We start from the raw sequence: 26,172 nt of genomic DNA, 5'->3' as shown, positions 1-26,172 counted from the left end.
TTATATTACTTGATAACGATACGTATACTTGCATAGAATCTCAATCTTAAGAGCTTGATGTTATTATTACTAAAATACCACATCAATTTTTTGGCATCAATATAAAGCGGAGTCATCTTTATAAATTTTATACAACTATATTCAAGTGGGATCACATATATTGGTGGTTTGGGGTTTAAAAAACTCCACCATATTGAAAAGGTTAACAACATTAACATGTGGTTTAAATTCAGAGCCAAGGAATCATTGTGAATCATTTTCTTGCATGAGAAATATTGTAAAGAGCAGCACCCCTCCCTTATAACCTTTAAGGCGGGGGATTCTAAAACATGGAGGTCCATGCTTAAGGCTAGGACTTGGGCTGAAAAGTACATTTATTGGGATATTGGAGATGGTAAGGTATTTTCTTAGAAAGACAATTGGGCTATAAAGGTTGTAAATTGCAATATGAATGATGAGACTTCTGAATAAGTGGTGTCTGATATTTGGCTCAATGGAGAATGGAACACGCAAATGCTCAAGGAAAAGGTGGGGTTGGAAAATGCTACCTACATCTCCAAAATACCTATAGATAGTGCAAGACCTGATAAACTAATGCTTAAAATTTCAAATGAGCAATCATGTGCTAATGCTATTTACTTACAAATACACTCATGGGCGGGTAAGCTGATCTAGTGTAGGGCACTATCTCCTTCCATATCTTTTTTTTTTTCTTTGGAGAAATTACTTTCAATTGTTGCTTTATGATGATGTTCTGAAAATGAAAGGATTGAGGCTTCCATCTCAATGCCTACTATGTAAAGAAAAGGTAGATGGTGCCTTGCATTTATATTTTAAATGCTCTCACTCAATGATAGTTTGAAAAGCTTATTTGGGGGGGTGTTGTTGGTTTGTATTTCAACTAAAGGAAGTTCAAGAAACATAAAATAACTTTTCTGATATTAATAAATGTTAGAAATTTAAAATTGAATACTAATCATTTGCTCAACTAAGGAAAGTCAAGGCGCACAAAATAATTTAAAAGCTAAAATCACAAAAATCAAGATAACTATTAAGCAAATAATTTTAACTGCATTATAAATCAAAATTAGTATAATACCCCAAACACATTCAAACAAAACAATCATTGAATTAGAATGTATTCAACACCAAAATTAAGAAAAATAAAAGAAAAGGCTAGGAGAGATGTGATTGTAAGAAGTTTTATGTCCGAAAATTCTTTTAATCTTCTTCCTTAGTGGATTTCTCCTCTTTAGTGCTCTCATTTTCACTCATAAGTATCAACATTCGCTCACACTCTTACACTTACTCTCTAAATAAACAAAAATAAATAAGTCTCTTATTACAAACACTCCGAAAATACTTTAGAACTAATCTATTAATTAGGTCATCGATATGTGGTGTTCATCTAATGCGGAACTAAATCATTACTTCTTTCATAGCACCAAGCTTTAGTGTCAATGTGCTAGACTCCCTGTATGTTTTACTAAATTTTGCTCATTCTAGCACCAACATGCTCCAACTTGAGACACTTATGCACCTAGCTTTCTACCTTCAAGTCATTTCCTAGAGTCTTGTTCGGCCTATCTTTCCAAGTAAAGGCTTACACAATAGAGCAATCCAATTATTTTACCTAACTCTTTTTATTCAAAAAGAATTATATCGGCGTTAGATTTTAAAAACTCTTTACCCCTTTTCTTACTCCTCATAGCTCGATGTTTATTTTTGTTACTTATAAAAAGGTAAATAAAGTTTCTTAGAATAAGTGTCACGTCATTTTCATTAGCTGCAACAAAATTATTATCATCTGACTCTTAGATTCTAAAGAACTTATATTGTTTATTTTTTTTCAGTACCCGACACGGTCCGATAACACCAAATAACATTTTCTACCTTCAGTATCACTTTCTACCGCACTAGATGCAAACCGTAGCTAATTTTTTTTCTTTAGTCTTAACATATAAGTGCTTCTAATAATTTCTTGGCCTTGCTAAGGATTGCATCTTCTTTTGGATATAGAAAACCTTCGTCTGCAAGATTATTATTGCTAATGGCTCTTCGTCTTGGTTCTTATATAAAACTTCGGACAACTCAATTGGATAGAGCTCTTTGGTTGGCTTTAGATCTGCTTATTTACATGTCTAAGGTCTAAACTTCATTTTTTATATATTTGTCACCTTGTCTATTCATGAAATTGTGTATCTCACTCAAATAAGTATAAATTGATTGTCAAACTGTGAAGTTCTTTTTTATATACTTTATTTATATTAAATATTGTCTAAGATTTTACTTTAATAAGATTAATGAATCAATTGTGCTATACTTATAATTTTTAAAATTTAAATGTTTATTATTAAAATTTATTATGTCCCCCAGTTCAACCCGGTTGAACCGATGAACCTTGAAATTTTACTTCTCCGATTTGATATTCGATTCAGTTTTTAAAACCTTGACAAATATAATCATCAAATTTTAAGTGCATTAAAGATGTTCCTGCGTATATTCATATGACCAACAATTTTCCCTATTGCATGTTAGGTGAGCGTTGAAAAGCTTGACAATTTATTATTTACAACAAGTAATAGTGATATCATCACATCATGTCCGTCGAGTAATTAAACGCTTCCTTAGTGCTTTTATTTTTATATGTAACAGTCTTTTGCTTTGTGTAATTAAACATTTAGGAAAAATAAACCTCAATAACATCAGTTGCTTAAAGATATTTTAAACCACAGTTATTTTTTCCTCTTTCACCCTAATCTATTTTTGAAAGCGAAGTGTAATAACTAACAAAATGTAAAATAATCAAACATGCATTTTAATTAACCACAACAGTCCAACACAAAAATTTTCTTGAATAAAAAACATTTTACTGACCAGCAGTTTTAAATTTCTTATTATAAGCAATAATTAGATCATCTCTAGTTTCTTGTCACTACAAAACATTTCAATCAGAACAATATGTGATAGATGTATAATTTGATAAATTCACACAAACATTTGATCCCCTTAGCTTAACAAAACGTTTTCTCATATTTAATTTTAAATTGATTCTACTCCTACAATGCAATCCCAAATTTTACAAGACAATCAAATGTTCTTATATTTAATAATTTGTAAATCAAGTTTTACTTTTGCTTAAACCTAAAATACACTATAATATAAGGCTCCATAAAAATAAAATTAAAAATTAAAACTCCAACGTATCGTAAAATCTATACAAGCTATCTTGATTATCCTAATCAGACACAAAAGGTGAATATCAAGCTTCCTCTTAATCTTATATATTGCCTTGTGCGTTCCTAACAATAAACTATCATTAAATTTGTACTTAAAACGTCAACACAAACATGCACAAAACTGGTATAACTAATTTACGTACTAAATATCAACGAATGTAAGTATACAGTCTACATCTTAGCCCAACAACTTGTACATATATATTATATTTATAGTTGATTGTTACATTACTTGCTTCTATTGAAAGAGGGTTTAAGCCTCTTTCTGCAACATAGAATTTGCCAAGGTAACAAAGCCAAAGGATGAATTTATTTAACATATGGAGGATCCATAAAAGCCCACTCGAATACCTGCTCGTACTTCAACGCAGCATTCTCCCACGTAGAATCTCTGGACATCCCACGCTTCATCAGTCCTTCCCATGAAGCTTTGTGCTGCCTAAATGTAGTGATCGCAAGCCTAAGCGCCTGTTAGTAAAACACACTTATGATCAAGAAATGTAGTTCAAAACATTTTCGCTCAAAATAATTATTAATGGAACAGCATATTTTATACATAATAGTTGTAGTGCATTTTGTTGTGCAATAGAATATAAAAAATAAATTCACATAACAATCAAACAATCAAGTAAAGTGAAATACGTGCTTCGGCACAAATCTGTCTACATCCACAGAGGAGGTTATTCTAGTTGGAGAAAAGGAAAAAATCAGCCAAATTAGGTTTACAACTCAACATACTCAAATCTTCTGTAAGCCCTCATAAATAAGAGAGAATTAAGGTAGATATAAATTAGAAATATTTCAAATATATAAAAGATTATATATTTCGATCTCCTTAAATTAGGTTTCACAATATAGAAAGAACACGTAATTAGAACTCCCTGAATTATATTACCATAAATCAATCTTCCAAATATACACCTTCAAATTTTAATACTTCTCATAGCAATATTCACCTCATCTCTCAATTCCAGATAATTATAAAATGATCAAAATGAGCTCCAACACAATAACGATTGCAGTAAGATGGTTGCCTACGTACTCTCTTTCCGAAGAAATCAAGACTCGTGTCATGAGCTCAAATTTTCACCAAACTTGTACATTATGTGAAATTTTGGTTTGGTAGTAATTTTTTGAGCATGTCCGTTGGATTCTCCATCATATCTATCTTCTTCAACACAATATTGTCATCATCAGTCAAGTCACGAATAAAATGGTACCTCATATTAACATGTTTAGAACTGGCATGATAAATCAGATCTGTGCTAAGAATATCGTACTCTGACAATCACAGAATACTATCAAAAACTTATCAACACCAAAAGCATTCAGTAGGCTCTGCATGAATATGTTTTCTTTCATCACTTCTGTGACTGTCATGCACTCAACCTACAGAGTTGAAAAAGGAACAGTAGCTGAAAAATTGATCTCCAACTAAATGGATAGTCAGTCGTAAACATGCATCAATCCATATCATTGCATAGTCTTAATAACTGTAGCCTACATAAAAATCAATAATAAATCTATATCTTTCAAATACCAAGTCAACATCAACTGTGCCCCTCAAATACTTCAAAATACTCTTCATAGCCTATCAAATCCTTCATGAATCAAGCAGCAATCTGCTCACAATACAAACTGCTTGTGCAATCTCTGGTCTAGTAAAAACCAAGACAAACATTAGACGGTCCACTACAAAAGAGTAAGGAATTGATCGCATATTTTCTCTATCCTCATCATCTTTATGAAAATAATTTTAAACTCAACTGAAAAGTGTGATGCAATCAGTAAACTCACCATCTTGCTCGAGTCATCAAACTCAAACTTATTCAACACTTTCAGAACATATGCTCTTTTTGATAGCCAAACCTTTTCCAACTGCCTTATCCTTGAAAATTTCTATGCAAAGAATTCTGAGAGCTTCACCCAACTCATTCATCTCGAAATGTTTGGACAGTTGTTTCTTCATCTTAGCAACATTAGTCTGACTATCACAAGCAATCAATATTTCATCAACACATAGAAGCGAGTAGATGAACTCTTTATTGGCCAACCTTTAAAAATATGCACAACAATCGTATTAACTCTATGCGTATGCATGTCCCTTCATGAGCTAATCAAACTTCTTATACTACTGTCGTGGTGACTGTTTCAACCTAGATAAAGATTTGTCCAATCTACTATCTTTTGAGGCTTCATATCCAAATGGCTGCAACATATAGATTTTCTCTTACAATTCCCTATGGAGGAACGTGGTTCTCATATCAATCAACTCTAAAATAAAATTGTAATGTGTTAAAATTACGAAAAGAACACAGATCAATGGATGCTTGAGCACTAGGAAGAACACCCGGTCATAGTCAATCCCTTCTCGTTACACAAAACTTTTTGCAACTAATCTTGTTTTGTACAACATATCCATTTCATGAGATCATTCTGTCTTTGCATACACTCATTCGCACCTAACGATTTTTCTTCCTTGAGAAAGCTTCACCAACCTCTATATAGCACTCCTTCGAAGAGACTACATCTCTTTATCCATATCCTTCTCCAAAAATCAACATCTGAGCTCTCCACATCTTCCTTGTAATGACAAGGGCTTGAGCCTCCATGATCGAAAGTGCAGTGTAATGTGATCTCTCAACCAAGTTAGTTTTAGGATACTATGGCATCTGGTCTTGCTCCTAGCAATAGATTCCGAAGCAAACCCTCAACAACTTCTCCTCCTAAGCACTGTCAATAGGTACCTCCTGAGTTGCAACTAGATCAGGTGAATGAGTAGAAGTAGACGAACTCTATAAAACAAATGAAATTGTATCAAACTATAAATTCTACTGCATATATGTGATCTTAACAGAACTCTCCACCGGTTTCAAGTCTCAAGGCTTCAAAAAGCTTGCCTCGTCAAATGTAACATCCATATTAATGATGATCTTCCTTTCTAACTGATTATACAGCTTGAAGCCCTTGACTCCATGCCTAATATAAATGAATATTGTCTTATTTACCCGTGATTGTTTTTAAAATTCTGCATGTGATAGTAAGCTAAACACTCAAGCACCGTTATGTGCTCAAAATCTCTATTAGGATGCACCGACGATATTTCCTATGGAGTCTTCGTCCCAATAGTTGCAGAAAACGGATGGTTCACCAAGTGACAATCATAGTTTATAGCCTCAGCCTAATAAACTTTATCCAACCCAACATTAGATAACATACATCCAATTTTCTCCACCAAAGTTAGGTTCATCTTTCTGTTACCGCATTCTACTGCGATGTCGCTCGAATAGGGAAGTGGTACTCTATCGCAACTCTCTAACACTTACAAGAATGCATCCAATGCATATTCACCCCATTATCTAATCTAATACATCAGATCTTTTTCCCAGTCTCTCAATGTTAGATTCACCTCTCTGTTACCCCATTCTGCTACGGTTTCTCTCAAACAGTGAAGTAGTGCTCTATCACAACTCTGTGACACTCTTACAAGAAAGCATCCAATGCATATTCACCCCTATTGTCTAATACACTAGATCTTTTCCTCGGTTTGAATTTCAATTCAATTCTTTTAAGTTATAAAAATCTCTAGCACTTCTCTCTTACGTTTCAAGGTGTACACCCAAACATATCAGGAATAATCATCAATAAAAGAGAAAAAAAATCTCTTTGTCCATCGAATAATATCGTCCTTTTGGGCCCAAATATCTGTGTTAACATACTCTAAAATACCCTTTGTATTATTGATGACAGTACCAAAGGATACCCATGTCTTCTTACCACACACAGAATATTCACGAAAATCAAACATGTAAGAGTTGACTCCTTTGATTAATCTTTGTTTCACCAAAGTTTATAATGAAACATGTTGAACAAGAACTAGTCTCATATGCCTCAATATGTTATCATCAAAAGAATCATCAAGAACAACCACAATTTCAGTCACTGCACTATCCTAAAAATAAAAAAAATATTATGATGATGAACATCATAAAAATCAACACTCCACGACGTATCCTCATAACTCATGCCTTAATACTATCTTGCAATCATTGCTCTCTATGGACCCAACTGATAGCAAATTCTTCCTAGTATCAAGAACATGTAACACCGGTCAGGTCCCTCACAGTACTTTCCTTCATTACGATGAAGATGATGCCTACGTCAATAGTATGACAAGTTTGATCATTGCCCATAGTCACTACACTGCTATCCAACTTCTTGTACGTACAAAACCAGTCTCGATGGAGACAAAAATGACAAATAACACTAATGTCAAGAATCCAACATGAATCATCTTTATATAAATTGCGAGAAACTGCAGATAACAATACATTTAAATCCGCCTCGCCATACCTCTCCTTAATATAATGGGTTTTCATCTCAGAGAAAATACCATTATTCTTCTCCTTCAACTTCGAACAATCTTTTTTCAATTGTCAGTCTTCAAACATAAAGTATACTGATTTTTCTTAAAACTGTGCCCACAAGACTTGCACCGCCTTTGATACATATCGCAGCTGCTACTTTTTTTGCCCAATTTCATCTGAAACTTATAAAGTCGATATTTGATATGGAGATGATTCTCCATGCACTTTGTAATACATTTATTCTCTAACATCCTCCATAATTTTCTTGCAAAAGTCTTCATCATCCCATATTTAATCTCCTGGAAAAAGCAATTTCGGATCAAATCACAAGCAATTCGATTCATGTTCAACCAATTTCTTTCTGACATCTCTCTAGAATGTTCATCGATATCAAGATCTCCATTTTTAAAGAGTAAAACGCATTCAACACCTCACATTGCCACATGAAAAAGTTTTCTTTGAAGTCAAATTTCATTACATCAATCTTCGTAGGATGTGTGACCACCTGATGAATCGATGTCTTCTCCACTGTCGTTGTGGAAGTTGAAGCACCCGACGACATGCTATTATCCATGGCACCAATAGATCTTGTAGCCCAACATGCTCCAATCTCTTTGTCTTGCATCCACGACTTCACTGGAATCACAGTTGTCTGCTATGTTGATCAAGCTTTAATATCAATTGGCGTGCCAAACACGGTGTGACTTGTGGTTCAACACAAATCCGCCTACATTTATGGGGAGAGGTTATTTCATTATCAACAGGTGGGAAGAAAAGGAAAATCAGAGAAATTAGTTTTGCAACTCAACACACTCAAATCCTCCATAATCCCTCATAACAGAAGATTATGATAGAAAAATTAGGAATATTTCAAATATAAAAAATATTATATAATTAGATCTCCTCAAATAATGTTTCGCAATATAGACAGATCATATAATTACATCTCCCCAAATTATATTACCTAATATCAACCTTCCTAATATAAATATTTCCTAATTTATAACCATTAGATTTTAATACTTTTCATATTGAATTCAGCAGTTGGGTTGGGGTATGAAATGACTGTTGGTTAAAATATTCACAAATAAGAACATTTTAAATAGGAATAATTCTATAAGTTGAAGAATTATAATATACTCATCCTTGCTTTCATTCAGATTTTTGCTGGTAGTAGATTTAAATTTGCGACAGATTGAAAGACTCTCCAAGCCTACACAACTTGGTCATCATTTACGGCCACATAAGCACATCAGTCTTAAATTCAGGAATGTGATTGATGACTGTCCTCCGATATGGACTTGACAACTGTGATTGATTTGATATTTTCCTTCTTTATTCAGATATTTTTCTTTGTATTATATTTAATTATTAATAGATCATTTGTTCGTAACCATAGGATTAGTTTCACTATAAATAAAAAATGTAAGGCTTGGTTGACGAATATTCTTTTAATGACATATTTTACCCTGAATAGCCTCATTCTCTCACTCCAGGATATCCATCTCTGTTTAATGCAGTTAATAGGTATAAATTCCTCAATTTTTGTTGGATTTGTGTGTTGTGTTAGTTTGGTCTTAGCCCAAGGAGCTTTACTAAAGCAAGGTTGGATGCCCACCTACTACACTACCTATAACCAAACCAGTGTTAGGGAAAGCTTCAACAAATATTGGACACTTTGCTTGCAAGTCATGAATCTTATGCACTTACTGCCTACCGCTGTACAACTAAAAAAATCACTTTCCTACATATCATGGAAGATTTTATGAATTAAGGATTAGTTTTCTAATTGAATTGTAAAAAAACTAATTATTAAAATGTATTATATGCACATTATTATTTCGTAGCTTCCTGGTAACCTCATCTTTAGTTGAACATTTTTTGTAGCATATTCAAATTAAATTAACCATGACACTTATTGTCTTTTGAGGTGAATATGAGAATCTGTTACTAAGTATTAAATAATTAAACCAAAAGGTCAGAAAACCATAGTAAGGAACTTCAACTTAATCACGAGTTAATTTGAATATCTATCTCATCAAATCCAATCACTTCAAATCCCATTTGAAACTCAAAGAGACTTTAAGGGTGAGCTTCCACATACAACTGCAAACTCTAGAGATTTAATGACCAGTATTGACAAGAATTAGAAAAGTTTTTGTAGAAATTAGGTCATAAAAAATAAATTCTATTCTATCGATATCAAATCAAAACAATACAACCCCAAATACATAAAAGATAAACACCTACAATTTGAGATGTAAACGATTTCCCCCAAACCCTAAACCTAAGATTTAAGAAAACAATCACATATAACATAAACTTAAACATACTATTTATTCACCCAACAATAACCAACAAATGACTAAATTTCTCTATTAGTCTTACGCCTAACATAAGTTTTTAATTTATTTCACAGACAAGGCCATAGGCACTAACATTACTCCTCTTCTAAAAAGATACCTTATACTAAAAGTGAAAGAGAGTGATACACCCAAAAAATGTGCAATTTTATGTAGACATTTTATGCTTAAAATAGGTGATATTGCATTTTAAAATAATATTATTTTCATGTTTTGTTGCAGGTATATTGATTTTAGGCATTTAGATTTTAGGCATTATATTGATTTTAGGCATTTAGAGCAAAAAGGAGCAAAAAAGAAAAAATTTGGAGTTAAAACGCAGATCTCCAGCATACTGGTGCCATTTTACAAAGAAGAGGCGCCAGAATCCAGAGAGGAGCGTGGAACACCAGTAAACAGGCGCCAGAGATGGATTTAGACGAATTGTTGGCAGTTATTAACTATTTTTGAGATGTCCTAGAAGGCTCCAAGTAATTGAAATGCCCCATAGAGTGGTTCAATGAATCTAGACACTTTGGAAAGGCTCTTGAATTAAGAGATGTATCTTTTGGATGAAGGGATTTGACTCTAGGTGTGAAGATGTGTCTCTTGAGAAAAAGGAGGGAATTTTTTAAGAGGGGTTGGCGTCACTCTTAAGAAGTCTGGGGAAGTTTTGTGAGAGGGGTGTGGCGTGTAGAGTCTTTGGAGGAGAGTTAGGTTTTAGAAAGGATTTTCTTCTAGAGTTGTAAGAGAAGAGGGAATATGAGATATTTCTTCTTTATTACATTCTAAGAGGGAATTGAGCGTGATTGTAAAAAGAGAAAGTGTTTAAAGGGAACTTCAAGGGATTTACTTGAGAAGGAGTGTGAGATAAGTTATGTTATTTCCTTTCTTTGATTTGTAAACTTATTTTTATATATATAATTAATGTTTTTTCGTATGCTTTTCATGAATTTTGAATGGTCTTCTTTATCCTTCTCCCAACAATGAGATATGATTTTGTGAAGAATTAATATTGTTGTGCAAGGTTTTAAATTATAATAATTTGTGATGATTCGATCTCTGATCTTCATTTACTTTTCGAACTGGTCAATTGAAATGTTAAAATTTGTTGAGAAACATAAGATCTGAAAGGGTTAAGCTTTTTATAACAAGATAAGAGTCACATTCAATTTCATGGATGAGAATGTAGTTCATGGGGTTGAGTGCAAATAAATAGGAAAATATATTTTGATGGGCGTAGAATTAGAAGATTTTAGGGTGACAGACTAAAATCCCCAATTTGGTCTTAGTGTTTAAGAACTAAAGCATTGTTAGCCCTCAGAGAAGGGAGAAGTGAGAGCTCTGGAGTGAGAGCAAATATCTTCTTAGTCTAACCACAGATTTAGGGACCAAACTCTGGATTAGCCAATGTTCTTTATGCACTCGACAGATGGTAAACAATAGGATTGCTCCTATTTGGCACAATATAATTTTACATATAATTTTAAATAATTTTAATTACTTCACTAACCTTAAACTCATTGTAAAAGGAAATGATGTTTTCTTAAATTTGAATTCTTCGCTACAAAACTTTGTTTAGTCTTAGTAAATTTAATTTTTAAGTTTAGAAAATAGCTTAGTTAATTTAGTTCTTATAGCTACATTTCCATTAGCATACATTAAACTTACTTTCAACCTGTTTTTCGTACTTAAGTTTTTATAGTTTTAATATTGTGTTTAACGTTAAAACCATAAGAATTTTCACCTCCTTATGGGATCAATACTTATGACTCCATTAGAACACTTTATTACTTGAGTGATACGTATACTTGCGTAATTTTTATTGAGATTGATCTACATATTTACTAATTATGTTGTCATGTGTGTTGTAATATTGAAAGATAATTACAGCGCATACCAAAAACCCGCATCAAGTTTTTGATGGTGGCAACGGAACCAGGATTTCTCTTGGTGTGAAGAGCTGTCTCTTGAGAAAAATGAGGGAATTTTTGAAGAGTGATTGCAGAGTTTTGGAGGAGAGTTAGGTTTTGGAAATGATTTTCTTCTAGAGTTGTAAGATGAGAGGGAAGGTACGAGATTTCTTCTTCAATATAGTTTAAGAGAGAATTGAGTATGATTATAAAGAGACAAGGTGCTTAAATGGAACTTCAAAGGATTTTCTTGAGAAGAATTGTGAGATAAGTTTTGTTTTTTCCTTTCTTTGTTTTGTAAACTTATTTTTATATATAAAATCCATATTTTTTTGTATCATTCTCATGAATTCTGAGCAGTCTTTTTTATCCTTCTCCCTATAATGAGATATGATTTTTGTGAAGAATTAATATTGTTGTGCAAGGTTTTAAATGTCAATAAATTGATGATGTGAATTCTAATCTTCATTTACCATTCGATTTAGTCAATTAAAATGCTAAAATTTGTTGAGAAATATATGACCCAAAAGGGTTATGTCTTCTACAATAAGGTAAGAGTCACATTCAATTTCATAGATGAGAATGTGGTCTATGGAATTGAGTGCAAGGAAAATATATTTTAATAGGCGTAGAATTGGAGATTTTAGGGTGACAGACTAAAATCCCTAATTTAATACAGTTACTTGGAAACTAAAGCGAGATTGCTAACCCTCAGGGAAGGGAGAAGTGTGAGCTCTGGAGTGGGAGCCAGTATCCTCTCAGCCTAACCACAGATTTAGGGACCAAACTCTGGATTAACCAATGTTCTTTATGCACTTGACAAATGATAAAGAATAGGATTGTTTCTTATGCACTTGACAAATGATAAAGAATAGGATTGTTCCTATTTGGCACAATACAATCTTATATATAATGTTAAATGATTTTAATTATTTCACTAACTGTAAACTCATTGTAAAGGAGAAGGATATTTTCTTAAATTTGAACTCTTCATTACAAAATTTTGTTTAGTCTTAGTAAATTTAATTTTTTAATTTAGAAAATAGCTTAGTTTAAATTAGTTCTTTTAACAACATTTCTATTAACATACATTAAACTTACTTTCAACTTTTTTTTCTTAAAGTTTTTATAGTTTGAATATTGTATTTTAAGTTAAAATCATAATAATTTTCACCTCCCTGTGGGATCGATACTTAGGACTCCATTAAAGCTCTTTATTACATGAGCGATATGTATACTTACATAATTATTAGGTTTGGCAGCTTAAAGATTTTAAATATAAAACTATTTATATTGAAGTGATTTTTATTGTGATTGATCTGCATATTTATTAATTGTGTTATCGTGTGTTGTGGTATTGAAAGATACTTGCAGCGCATACCAAAAACCCGCATCAAATTTTTGGCGCCGTTGTAGGAGATGTACGGTAAGTTAATTTATAATTTAGAAGACTTTATTTGCACTGAGAAACTTATATTAAGAAAAATTGTAGTTTAATAAATAAATTTATATTTTAGTGTGTTTGCTTATTCTACTTGCTTATTATGTTTGCGTATGCATTGTTTAAGATTTGAAGATTTAGTACCTTACGATTCAGAGTTAGGATGAACTATTAGAAAAATTCAAAAACAACAAAAAGAATTAGAAAATTTGAACAAAATGACTAGAAACTTAAATATCAAGGAATTGAAAATGAACATCATCAGAGGCCTTTAAAAGATTATGTTAATCCTACAGCAGATTAAATTCACTTAAGTATACAAAACCCTATTGTAGCTGTTAATTTATTTGAGCTTAAACCTCTTATTATCCAAGGTACAAAATAATCAGTTTGGGGGAACACCGACTGAAAACCATAACTTACATCTTGCTAGTTTTCTAGAATTGTGTGTTACATTTAAATATGATAGAGTGTCGAATGATGCCGTCAGACTACGACTTTCTCCTTTTTCATCAAGAGATAAAGCAAAGATGTGGTTAAACTCTTTAGCACTTGAATCTATCAGAACTTGGAGAGAATTATCACAAAAAAATTTATCTAAATATTTCCCACATCAGAGAGCAAACTGATCTACGTGACGTTAAAATATGATAATCTTTTTCATTTAATCAGCACTTCTTTTCTATCTGCAAATCCTAGCGCATCCCTTTTAACTCAAGTGGCTCCAAGAGAACTTCCATATCCACCTATTCCTGAAAGTTTTCAATGTATAAAACATCTATTAAAGTGCATAATCTCTCCCAATATTCGATCAATTGCAACAACCTTAGTGACTCCCACTTAATGGACCTCAACTGATCAACTGCCTTGGATGACATCAATAGCTACATTAGTAATTGGACTTGTTCACAGATGCTGTACCAGGTCCCTCGCTTGAATTCTTCCAAATTCAACATCGATATACTTTTAGTTCTATACAATCGAGGCATCCTAATGCTCAAAGTAAGACCTAGACGTTTTAACTGTAAAATAATCAAAAAATGCTTCACACTGTAAGCCCAATCCATGTTAAGATGTTTTTGCATTGTAGTCATCAACTCTCCATCTGTAAGATGCAACTCTCATTTTTGCTACCAACCACATATTGTATTCTCGAAAAATATCTTCTATGACAATTCTATTACTTGAACTAAGAACAACAATGGCAGTTCTTGGAGTATTAAAAAAGTGTTGTCAGTGAACTTTTTAGGTCTACGTAAAGCTTAAGCTCCATTTTCTTAATTTGATTGCCCCCTCATCTATCAGAAGATTCAACCAACTCTGTTAACATGAATTAAAACCTTGGAGGTAGCGGTAAGGACGTACACTGATGGGAAAAACCCCCAATCTCAGGGTTATTGCATGTTTGTGCTCCCTCTGAGGCAAAAATTTCCATGACAGCTAGAAAACTTATGCAAATTTTTGTTTGAGTTGTTGATCGATGCAGAAATTTCTTTCAATGTTGTGTCATGTGTCTCTTCCATGCTATGCAACTCAATCAAAAATCCCAACTCTGCGTCCTGTCTTGCCCTAAACATAGACTTTAGTGACACCAAGGTCTTGTAAAAACTAGAGTCAGTGTGAAGCACCATCATCTTGCTCTCTTAAGACTACAATTTCTAGTGTTTTAAATCATCTTAGCCTCCCCTAAGGACTGCAACCATACTGAATATCACGTCAGCGCTCTCTAAATCCAAGGGAAGAAAATCCTCCCTCACATGAAAACTTCGTAGTGCTAAAATCACCTTTTTATAAACTCCTTTGCTCTACATATTGTATTCGCCAAAATTATCATCCATGACACTTTTATTGCTTCCACTAAGAACAACAATGATACTTTTTGGATTATTACAAAGTGCTCCCAACAGATTGTTTAGGTCTATGTGAAGCTTAAGTCTCCATCATCTAAGGAATGCAACCATGTCATACCGAATATCACGATAGTGCTCTATTAATCCAAGAGATGAAAATTCTCCATCACTTAAATATTTTGTAGTGTTAAAATCACCCTTTTATAAACTCCACTGCTCTTCTCTATCTGTCTCGTCCTCATCATGACACCAAAACCTACTGTGTCAACCATCTCAAGCCCCAATTTCTTCACTACTTGAATAGAGATGAAGTTGTGGGTGGCCCCACTATCTGCGAACACCACTACGTCCCACTCTCTGATTTGTCCCAAAAGTCTCATAGTATGATTTAGTGTTAAGCCAGCCACCAAGTTCAATAAGATTTCTACCACATCAAAGTGAGGATCTTGCTCTACCATAAACTCCACTGTTTCTTTATCCTTTGTCTCCTTCTCATCACACTGTGATAATCTGTAAGATATGATTCTTTCATTGGTGACCAAGGGCAAGGGTAAACTTCTTGTTACACCAAAAACATAACCCGTTAGCTTCTTCTCCTGAATTTCATATTATTGTAAGTTCTTTTAATGTCACCCAGAGGAGTCGTCCAGTATTTTTGTCACTTCGAGCCTCCCTCTAAAATTCATTGTTTGAGTTTTTCGTATCGTGTTGGTTGTAGAATGTCGGCATGACACTCCACTTATGTTATTCCGATTTATCCATTCCATTACATATTTATCTTGATTGCACTAATTACATAGTTCCCCTCAATCCTCGCGGTCTCAATAGACGAAGAGCTGCTCAAATCTCCGGCTTTAACCTTTCATAAAGTTTCCTTCAAACTACTTTCAATATCCCTCTCAACTTATCGGATAATATTTCAAATTTCTCTTTATAATTCATGATGAACCCATCTAGGACCAACATAAAAAATTGATCATGCAAATCTCCTTCTCGCGTAGTTCTGAAATGCTCCAATAATTGATCAAAGAATTATTCCCATATTCTGATTGGTTGACATTGTTTTCTCTATTAACACCTAACTAGACATAGGAACATCACCATCAAATTTTCTTCTTTTGTCAGCTCATTAGCAAATTATTTCTCCACATGATAAACCCTGCCATAGACATCCTCCCCTTCAAATATCGACATCTTCATCTTTCTTGTAAAAGAGTCTGATATTCAGTATGGTATTCTTCAAATATCGGCATCCCCACCAATGAAGCAAGGATTGGTTTCCCTTCCTCGACCCATATTAATTTCCCTTCTTCCATAAGTATGGCTCACCCCATAATCGGCCCATCAGTCACAATATACTCCTTAGTCGCCTTCACCCAGAAGGTTGCCGTAGCAAAAGACACTAGCACGGTTGGATGCAGCCATTTGAGTCCCACCCACTGTGGTTCCCTGTTTCAGGTTGAAATTCTTTAAATCATTCTTCTCCAGCCTCAAATCACACGTCGTCCTATTATGCATGCTACCGCTCGTTCCAAACCTTTAAATGTCGTGCAATTCCCTGTAGATGTTGTTGCTCAAATCTGCTGCCATCTCCTTTGCCCGATCCCGCCTGCTTCAGTTCTCATTCCAACTGTCTAGATGTCGGGTTATTCTTTCTAAGTGTTGTCACTCATAGATTCCTTTGCTCGATCTGGTGGCTCCAAATTCGCATGAGGAAGCGACGGTGCCCTAATGTCAAGCGAATCCTTCTGATTGTTGCTTCTTGCATCGGCTCCAGACGCTATCACATGATCCCGAGGCAAGCAATGGCGGCTTGGCATGAAACTCTACAATTTTCTTCATCATTTCTTCTAGGGATATGAATCTCCCCTTCATAGCTGAGAAATCTTATCTATTCCATATTTGATTTGGCTCACCTCTCCCTCTGATTTCTCTTCCAAGAGATCTACTTTCTTGTCCACCATAACTCTTAGGATGGGTTTTGATCACAAAGGAGAAACTCCTGTATGTCGTGATCCTATCGTTGTCCTCCCAGCTAGCTCGAATCATGATTATATCACTAGTTCGGTCATGAAGGCGAAACTCCGTATGCCGTGATCCCATCATTGGCTTTCCAACTAGCTCAAATCGTGATTATATCGCGAGCTTCGGTCACAAGGCCGAAACTACACATTGTGATCCCATCCTTGGTTTACCGGATAGCTCAAATCACAATTGTATCATAATGTTCAGTCACGAAAGAGGAATCATATACGTCGCATCCCGTCATTGGCTTCCCAACTAGCTTAAATCGTGATTAAATCGTAATTTTATTGCCATTACTATTAAGACGTTGCTTTGATAACTATTTGATAGGGATAAGGCAAGTTTCCACATAAATTAGGGTAGAGATAATTGATTCTATTTTGTAGATACCAAATGAAAATGACTCAATCTGAGATACATAAAAGACAAACGCCCGCATTTCAAGAGGCAAAACTCTCCTAACCCTAACCCTATGATTCAAGACAACATTCCCATAAAACATAACACTAAACAAATTAAGTCTCATTTATAACCCACAATCGTAACTAATAAATCACTAAATTGTCATTCTAGTCGATTGAAGGAGCTATAGGCGTTGGTCTAACATTACTCCCCACCCAAAAAGATAAATTATCCTCAAGATGAAAGAGAGAAAACTATTATTAGATCAAGTCGTATGGATCCCATGAGGCGTCATAATCTAGTAATATTTTGCATTTAATCAACATTTCTTCTCCACCTGGCGATTCCTAATGCATATCGTTTAACTCAAGTGGATTTCATATCCTCATCCTCTCCCGAAAAGTGCCCGATGCATAAAATATAATCACTTAGTTTAACCATGTTCTTGTTATGTACAATTTCTAAAAATATTTAAACAATTGCAGCACCCTTAATGAGTTGGACTGAACGGTTCCAACGGGCCTCCATTGATCGATTGCCTTGGACGACATAAACTACTGCATTAGATATTGGTAATGTTTATATATGTTGTAGCATGTCACCTACTGGGATAATACGGAGAGACCACCATATTTTCTTCAAAGGCTCATAAGACAAAAATTAAAACAACAGTTAGTTGGGTTTCTAGGTTATAAGAAGCTATCAATTAACGGATGCCTAGTTACGTGAAGTTTTTGAAAGAGATCCTTGAAAAGAAGAGAAATCTCAAATATTTTGAAATTGTTACCTTAACTGAGCATATAGCGCAATCATGCAAAAGAAATTGTCATAGAAATTTAAAGACTCGGGAGCTTTACTATTTTGTATTCCATAGGAAAAAAATTTATGGAAAGTTCTTTATGACTTAGGCTCCGTTTGGGGCAGCTTATCCACTGCGGCAGCGTTTTGAAAACACCGCCTCACCGTTAGGTAACTGCGCTTGAGCAGCTTGTCCGAAAACACAAATGGTTTTTTTAACACGGAACGCGGGTTGCACCCCGCGGTTCGCCTTTCTAGATAAGTGGCTTATTTGGATAAGCACAAGTTGCCCTAAACACACCCTTAGGCACCAGTATCAACCTCATGCATCTGTCCATTTTCAATAGACTATGATTAGAAAAGGTCATGCCCACCACGGTGATCCTGCAATTAGTTGACCAATCACTGACCCATCCTAGGGAGGTGATAAAAAATGTATGTTTCTTGTTGATTTCATTGTCATAAAAAAGAAGGAAGATAAGGAGATCCACATCATCCTTGACAGACCCTTTTTAGTCATTGAAAAGACAATGATTGATGTGCAAAAAAGAGAATTGACCATGAAAGTAAATGATTAGGAAGTGACTTTTAATGTTTTGAAATCAATGAAATTTCACCAGCGCTCTAGCGATAACCAATGACATAGGGTAGATTTGGTTGCAGTGGCAGTGACAGTTGATAACCAAAATTTTGAATTTGTGGAGGCAATCCCAGTAAAGCAAGTGATGGTTGAGGATTGTACCAATAATGACAAAAAAAAATATGCTCTACTTTTAAAGGCGAACCCAAGCCCAAGAGTTGTTAGAGATAGGGTTGAGCTTGTAGACATAAATATCAAAGCCAAGCTTTTATTGTCGTCCATAGAAGAAGCCCAAGAGTTATAAGTGAAAAGTCTCCCAAAGCACCTCAGGTATGCGTCTTTAGGATAACCATTTGCTTTGCCCTCATTATATCTACTGAGTCGAGTGAATTAAAATTGGGGAAGTTGATAAGAACCATGGATCAAGTATTTTTTACGATTTATCATCTGAGTTGACATCTGACATATCCATCAGAAGATATACTGCAGAGGGTGTGAGGAGGAACACATATTCTAGAAGATTCGAGGTTATGACAAATTTGATGACTTAGACAATAGTCCAGGACAGTTAAAAGTTGAGAAAACTAATTAGGAATTACTAAATAGGCAATTTGATCTTAGAGAAATGTCTTAGGATTGATTTAATTTTGTTAGCCTGGAACGTTAAATTAAACACCACTTGAAAGGTAACTCAAGTGTTATCCTTCGTAACTCAAGTGTTATCCTTCGATTCGAGTGTGTTTTGTGTTGATTTGCTTTGAATTTGATTTGTGTAAGTTTTTTTTATTTAAAAAGTATAATGCTAGTGTTTGTTACAAACCTTATTAGAGTTGGTTGCACTACACTTAGTCGATATTTCTGTGATTTTATTTTGTTGTGATGGATCTCCAATGTTGACATGATATTTTGTTGGCACTGTTGATTTTCACATGGATGTTTACCTTTGCTGTTGACTAGATATGATGTTCTGTAATGTTAAATTCTCTATTATTAAATGTTACACTATTGTCCTTTATTGCACTTTCGCGTGGCATGCACAAGATAATAAATAAGTTTGGAAGAGGGAGTGATACATGTGTACTTGCCTCGAAATAAGTTACATACCTAAGCTATAGACTTGGCCTTAGAGTAGTGGCTCATGATAGGATTCTTGATGATTTTATAAGTATATATAATAATTTCTTAAGAACTGTAAATGTCATTAAAATGGGGGGGTTAAAATTAAAGTCCTAATAATTTAGTCATTCACTTTAATTACTTCTAACTGAAAACAAAAAAAAATCCAAGAATAAGTAAAAAGGTGTAATTGAAAATATAACTAACCAAAGATAATTAAAACTTTTAAGCGTCAGCTAAAATAATCTAACTTGAATCTTAATTTTTGAAATGATATCTGAAATTCAACCTTCTACAAATCCGAACATTTCAAACTAAACTTACTGGTGCTGTAAACTAGAACTTTGTAGGTTAGTTTGACAAGTTTTCTCGTGAGATTGATATGCGGACTAATTTTTTATATTACTTGATCGACACATATACTTGAGTTATTGATTGATTGCTTGTTTCAAAACAATTTCGCCCATCAGTCTTCTTAAATAATCTTGAATATTCAAGTCCAAGCTCATTAATGAACAAAGGACTGAACTTAAAAAAAAAATAAAAAATATAATTTATAACTCTTGAATCTTTCAATAATGTACATCATAGAGTCTCAGAATGTTGGAACAACAAACATGAGTCACTTATAGTTTAATTGAAATGTCTAATCAACCATTTATCAAGACCACAAATTTTAAATTGACTAGAGTTATTAATTCTTTTAAAAGACTTAATTACACCCAACAAAAACAATAGCATCATCAAATGTTCCTAAAGGGTTATCTATTATGAGGTACTAGGAAGACACTTATGATTAATATAGGATTTTTTTCCAGTTTAGATGATGAATACATTAAACAAGTGAAATGCAAAAAATCTATCATTGAAGAGGAAGAAAAGGATATTGAGGAAAATGTTTTAATCAGATATATGATGTAATTCCAAGCAACCAAAACATATTGGATATCTAAGGTTGTAATTGATGACACTAAGACAATTGACGCTGTCTCCAAAATTGCACTGTTAGAGATCAAACTCAGCTCTAAACCATGCCCTAAACCTTTCAACGTATGTAAAGTAAATAAAATTTCATTACCAATAACAAAAACATGCTTAGTACACAGAAGTAGAAAGTTATAAGTATTAGATACGGTGTATCATTTTATCAATGCACATTCCAAATATCCTTCTTGGTAGATCTTGATCATATGATCAAAATTGGTCCATAATAGACAAGAAAATACTTGTCTATTTATGCATAAGGGCGCTACCATTACTTCGAAGCCAAATGCAAAAGCCTATTCTTAAAATATGAAATCTCAAGATAAGCGAAAAGAAAAGAAATAAATCCTATGATAAAACAAATTCATAAATAAAAAAATAAAAAATAAAAAAATAAAAAAAAAACTAGAACATGAGGTAATTAGTTATTGGTCATCTGAGAAGCCATTACATAAACTAATGAATATTTAATACCTATCAAAGCTAGTAAACACTTTGTAAATTTTAGAGGTACAACAATGGAGGAACCTTATGAGTTACCCAATCCGTCAACATACAATTAGTTTGGTTTTGAATTCTAATTACCAAACCTACTTAATCTATAGGCTGACAACAAAAAACATAATGAATTAAAATGATAAGTTCACAATTAACAAAAAGAAAAGATTTACATATAAATGTCTGAGACCTAAAACTATACCTAATTTATTGATTCTCAACAAAAAATGACTCAAAACAAAAGTATCCTATCAATAAAATTATTTTTATACGTATGCTCTTGACTCCGCAATCAAAAGATATGCTCAGATTTAATTTCAAGATTCCTGTTAATTTTACAGTTTGATCCTAGAAGAGGTTAACACTCTACTCAATTTTACCATAGAGATGAATGGATGGTAACTTTAAAGACACCTATTGGACTATAAGTGAATATTGATGCCTTTTGGTATTTCAATAAGCAGAATACTTTAAAGAGGAAAATGAATTAAACTCTTAAACCGATTAATAATAAATTTTTAGTCAAATATTTTGAAAACACTCAACAACAACAAGCCTTGATCTCATTACGTGGGATCCGCTACATGAATCAGTTTTCTCTATTGTGTCCTATTGAGTGTCATATTCTCATTTAATTCTAATAGATTAAGATTATTTTTTATACAATATGCCCAAGTATTTTTTAGGTTTACCACTGTCATTCTTAACATAAGTCGAATCTAGAATATCTAATCTCCTAACCGGATCATTAGATGGTCAATGTTTAATGTAACCAAACCATCTAAGACGACTCTCTCTAATCATTTCAGCCAATGGACCCTATCACGTATATATGCGTTTCGTATTTTGTTTCTAAGTGCCAAACCACTCATCCACCTATGCATTCTCATCTCAGCAATACTTAACTTTGTTTTATGCTTTTCTTTTAAAGGCCAACATTCTCCGCCATAAAGCATTGCATGTCTCACCACCATCTTATAAAATTTTTCTTTAAGTCTAAGCAGTACTTTTCTATTACAAAATAGGCCTGATGCATTCCTCCATTTCAACCAACCAACTTGAATTATACTAACAACATCCCCAAGAATATCATCTTCACTTTGAACAATAGACCCAAGATATCTAAAATATTCAAACCTTTTAATAATTTGATCACCTTTTAATTACATTCAATATATTTAGTTTTACATCTACTAAAACGAAGGCCTTTAGACAAAAACAACTCATTTATAATATTTCTAAAGCAAAAGAACTCAATCATGCCTTCTTCGTAAGAGACACTTTGATCAAACGAAAGGTACACGTTAATCAAAAGAAGTTTAATTTTTTCTCAGATACAAGTTGATTTTCTTGATTTTGTGGCTTATGGCCCACAAAAGATAAAGGCTATTATTGAGTAGCCTCAACATCAATTCATTTCTAATATCAAATGTTTCTTTTTTTTCGGATTAACCATTTTCTATCATTAATTTGTCAAAAGGCTTCACTTCCAATGAAATATTTTATTTTGAAGCATCTCTCTGTCTCTTCCCGTTTAGCGCGCACATCACCTTGTTCTCATATTTCCTATTTTTAAGATTTTTTTATGTAGAACTGGCAAGCTAATTGTAGCTCTTTTCAAAACCCCAATCAACTATAGCTTATAAATTATGGCTAAATAGAATCCTCTAACATCTACGTTGATCATTTCCACAGCAGACATTAGCAGCTCGGAAAACAGTGACTATAAGGCATGAATGTTTGGACTTACATTTAGCATGCTTTCGGTTGTTAGTGGTGTAAACGCCCACCTGTAACAATATCCAAAAAACCAAGTAAGCAAAAGGAAGCAAGATGCAATTTCAACATGGTAATGCTACATTAACCCGGACCAAATCCACAATTAAAAAGACTTGCAATGCCACGCCATTACCTGTGACGCATTTATAATTCATCAAATATGTATAACTTGGTTTTTTCCAAACTAGCTTGGATATTGCTTGAAATCTTATTTTTAATTATATCTACAGAGTTCCACAAATAAAAACTAATTTAGATATGACTACAAATTTTAGTTCGTAAATAACCTATCTCCATCAAGATGAATATTTGATATAAAGGTTAATTAATGAGTAAAAAGAATAAATGAAGATGCAACTAAAACATGACTATGCTAAATTTCTTTAGTTTTTATTCCCGATACTAGTAACAATTTAATATGGGATATTTTTATTAGACATATCCATAGAGAAAACATCAACTAATGGAGAATTTCACATACCCTGTGCCCCGACCATTTCCTTCATCAGCATATGGATCAAAATTTTCTACTGTATCCTGTACACACACATACATATATAATATAGGAAAAGTGAGCTCTGTTATAGACAGCATTTTTAATATTCTTACCCTAAGGCCACCTGTCTTGTGCACGATTGGCACAGTTCCATATCGCATAGCATATAACTGATTTAGTCCGCAAGGTTCAAATCTTGAAGGCATCAGCAACATATCACACCTGATAGTTAAAGATGTTATATCAGTTCACCTTCATTTTATAATGATATGTATGCATTTAGTTTTGAATGAAAGGCATTTCCTACCCAGCAGTTATTCGGTGAGAAACTGGAACATTAAATCCAACCCATCCTCGAAACTTTTCTTTAAAGCTGGACTCTGTTGATCTCATCCAGTTTTCAGTTCGACGGTCTCCAGAGCCAAGCATAACCTAATTCAGAAAACAACCAGAAGGAAGAGAATATAGAAAGCAAGAAAGGAGCCTGATGCAAGAAGTTAGAAAACTTGCTACTATGTTAGTTTATATACATATGCATGTATGAATGTATTTATGTATGTAATCTATGGGAAAAAGTTCTCTCTTTACCTTCTCAATGCTTCTGCTGCTATCATATTGAAAGTCATAGTCATCTTTTTGTTAATGGAGCTATTGCCTCTAAACTCTGGATTTGGATGGATGACATATGTGAGAAATTGATATTTCATCATAATCATTTCATTAACCAGTTGACTGCTAACTGGTTATCTTCTGTGCCAGGTTAAAACCATACTCATCTCATCAATCCTTTGGTTTATTTAGATGGAAGGAAACAAAGCCAAACATAAAGATATCAAAATGAATTCTTATCATATCATTTGACGTATTAAGAAAAGAATTGCGCTTGCTAAAGCTCAATTGATTGATAGGAGAAGCTTTAAATATTTTAACTCTATTAGTACTTATTTTGAAATCCATTTCCCGGATAACCTGTACAAACCTATTATATGTGTTACTTGGTTAAAAACTAACATTAATTGAACTGAGATTAATATTAATTGTTCTGCTTCCAATGATTGTGGTGGCTAAGGAAGCTTGCTTAGAAATAATTTAGGAAATATGATTATAGCTTACACTTTTCTCTTTCCCCTTGTTCTTCTATTCATGCTGAATAATATGCTCTTAAATATGATCTTTCTTTAGCCAATATTTTGCAAATCAGGAATTTATGGATAGAGATGGATGCTTCCCTTGCCATACATCTCATTTCTGAATATGGTACCAAATCCACTTGTGGTACAGAGCTCTTCTATTTGCTGAGGGCGATTATGGATCTCCTTACCATGTTTAACTATAAAATCCCTCATGCATATCATGAGGGTAATGCTTGTGTTGATTAGCTAGCTAAATTTGGAATTAAATCTCATTCTATAACAGAATTTACCTCTATTAACAGCCTCTTGCAGCAAAAAGGACTTACTAATTTAGCTAAAATTGTTTTGCCTTACTTAAGAAGGTTTCATAACTTCTTTATGGTTTTGTTTCTTTATTTTGCGGTTTAGTATATGGTCTAAAAGTGTACATTAGGAAGGCTTTGATGTTTTCAAGTTCTAAGACTGTGAAGATTCTGCATGGATTTTGTACGCAGATCAGCGACTAGGTTATTTGGGGAGTTTGAAAATTGCAAGCAGAGAAATTCTAACTGTTTGGTTATTCATGTTGTCGTCTTAGCTGAATTTGTTGGCAGCTTTTCAATTTCGTTGGGATAAATTTAAAGATGGGTCCTTTAGGATGGTTGAATATCTTTTTATTTATATGAACCTATCCTTACAATTCGAGAGTTTGGTGTTCGCCCGTTCCTTTAAGTTGATGGTGCTTATTACGACAGTGATCTTTTCAGATTTTATGAGCGAGTAGTTTGCAGGTTTTTTTACCTAATTGAGCCTGAATATCTCTCTTATCACTAGATTTCTGTATTTAGTTTAATTTATATTTCCTTTGTAATATAGATTCACTTAGGTTTTTATATTTTATGAAACAGCTTGTTTACTACTTTAATTACTCTTTAAGGGTTATTCATACATACTGTATGGTTATCTTCCTTTGTGTTATTCTTTCATAAATATCAGGAAGCTTTAATTTGGATATTGTTGTATTATTTTTTTAGCTTTGGGTTCAAGTCTGGCAGAAATTGTCTTCTGTTATCCCATTTCTTAGGGTATTTTTAGTTATGTAGTTATGTTTCTATGCCGATAACCCACTTTTTGAATGGTAATTGGGAATTGTTGGATCTTTCCAGGGATCTTTATCTCTTTTTTTTTTATCATTATCACTGCATGTGGTAAGATGTTGTCTTTTCAGCA

At 33.5% G+C, this 26,172-nt stretch overlaps 1 protein-coding gene across 1 annotated transcript in view; it reads right to left on the bottom strand.

The window, feature by feature from the left end:
• Positions 1 to 3,457: 3,457 nt before the first annotated feature.
• LOC110036345 (starch synthase 1, chloroplastic/amyloplastic-like) overlaps positions 3,458 to 26,172 on the bottom strand; it is a 43,362-nt gene continuing 20,647 nt past the window's right edge. The window contains exons 11-15 of the mRNA XM_020740766.1: positions 24,138 to 24,262; positions 23,944 to 24,052; positions 23,816 to 23,871; positions 23,306 to 23,345; positions 3,458 to 3,707 (exon numbers count right to left, since the gene is read on the bottom strand). Of these exons, the coding sequence (XP_020596425.1) occupies positions 3,549 to 3,707; positions 23,306 to 23,345; positions 23,816 to 23,871; positions 23,944 to 24,052; positions 24,138 to 24,262 (489 nt within the window). The 3' untranslated portion in view covers positions 3,458 to 3,548. The remainder of the gene's footprint in view (positions 3,708 to 23,305; positions 23,346 to 23,815; positions 23,872 to 23,943; positions 24,053 to 24,137; positions 24,263 to 26,172) is intronic.

The sequence above is a fragment of the Phalaenopsis equestris genome, unplaced genomic scaffold, assembly GCF_001263595.1.
Source record: "Phalaenopsis equestris unplaced genomic scaffold, ASM126359v1 Scaffold205377, whole genome shotgun sequence".
Lineage (NCBI taxonomy): Eukaryota > Viridiplantae > Streptophyta > Magnoliopsida > Asparagales > Orchidaceae > Phalaenopsis > Phalaenopsis equestris.
This window is presented reverse-complemented; position numbering and strand designations above follow the sequence as displayed.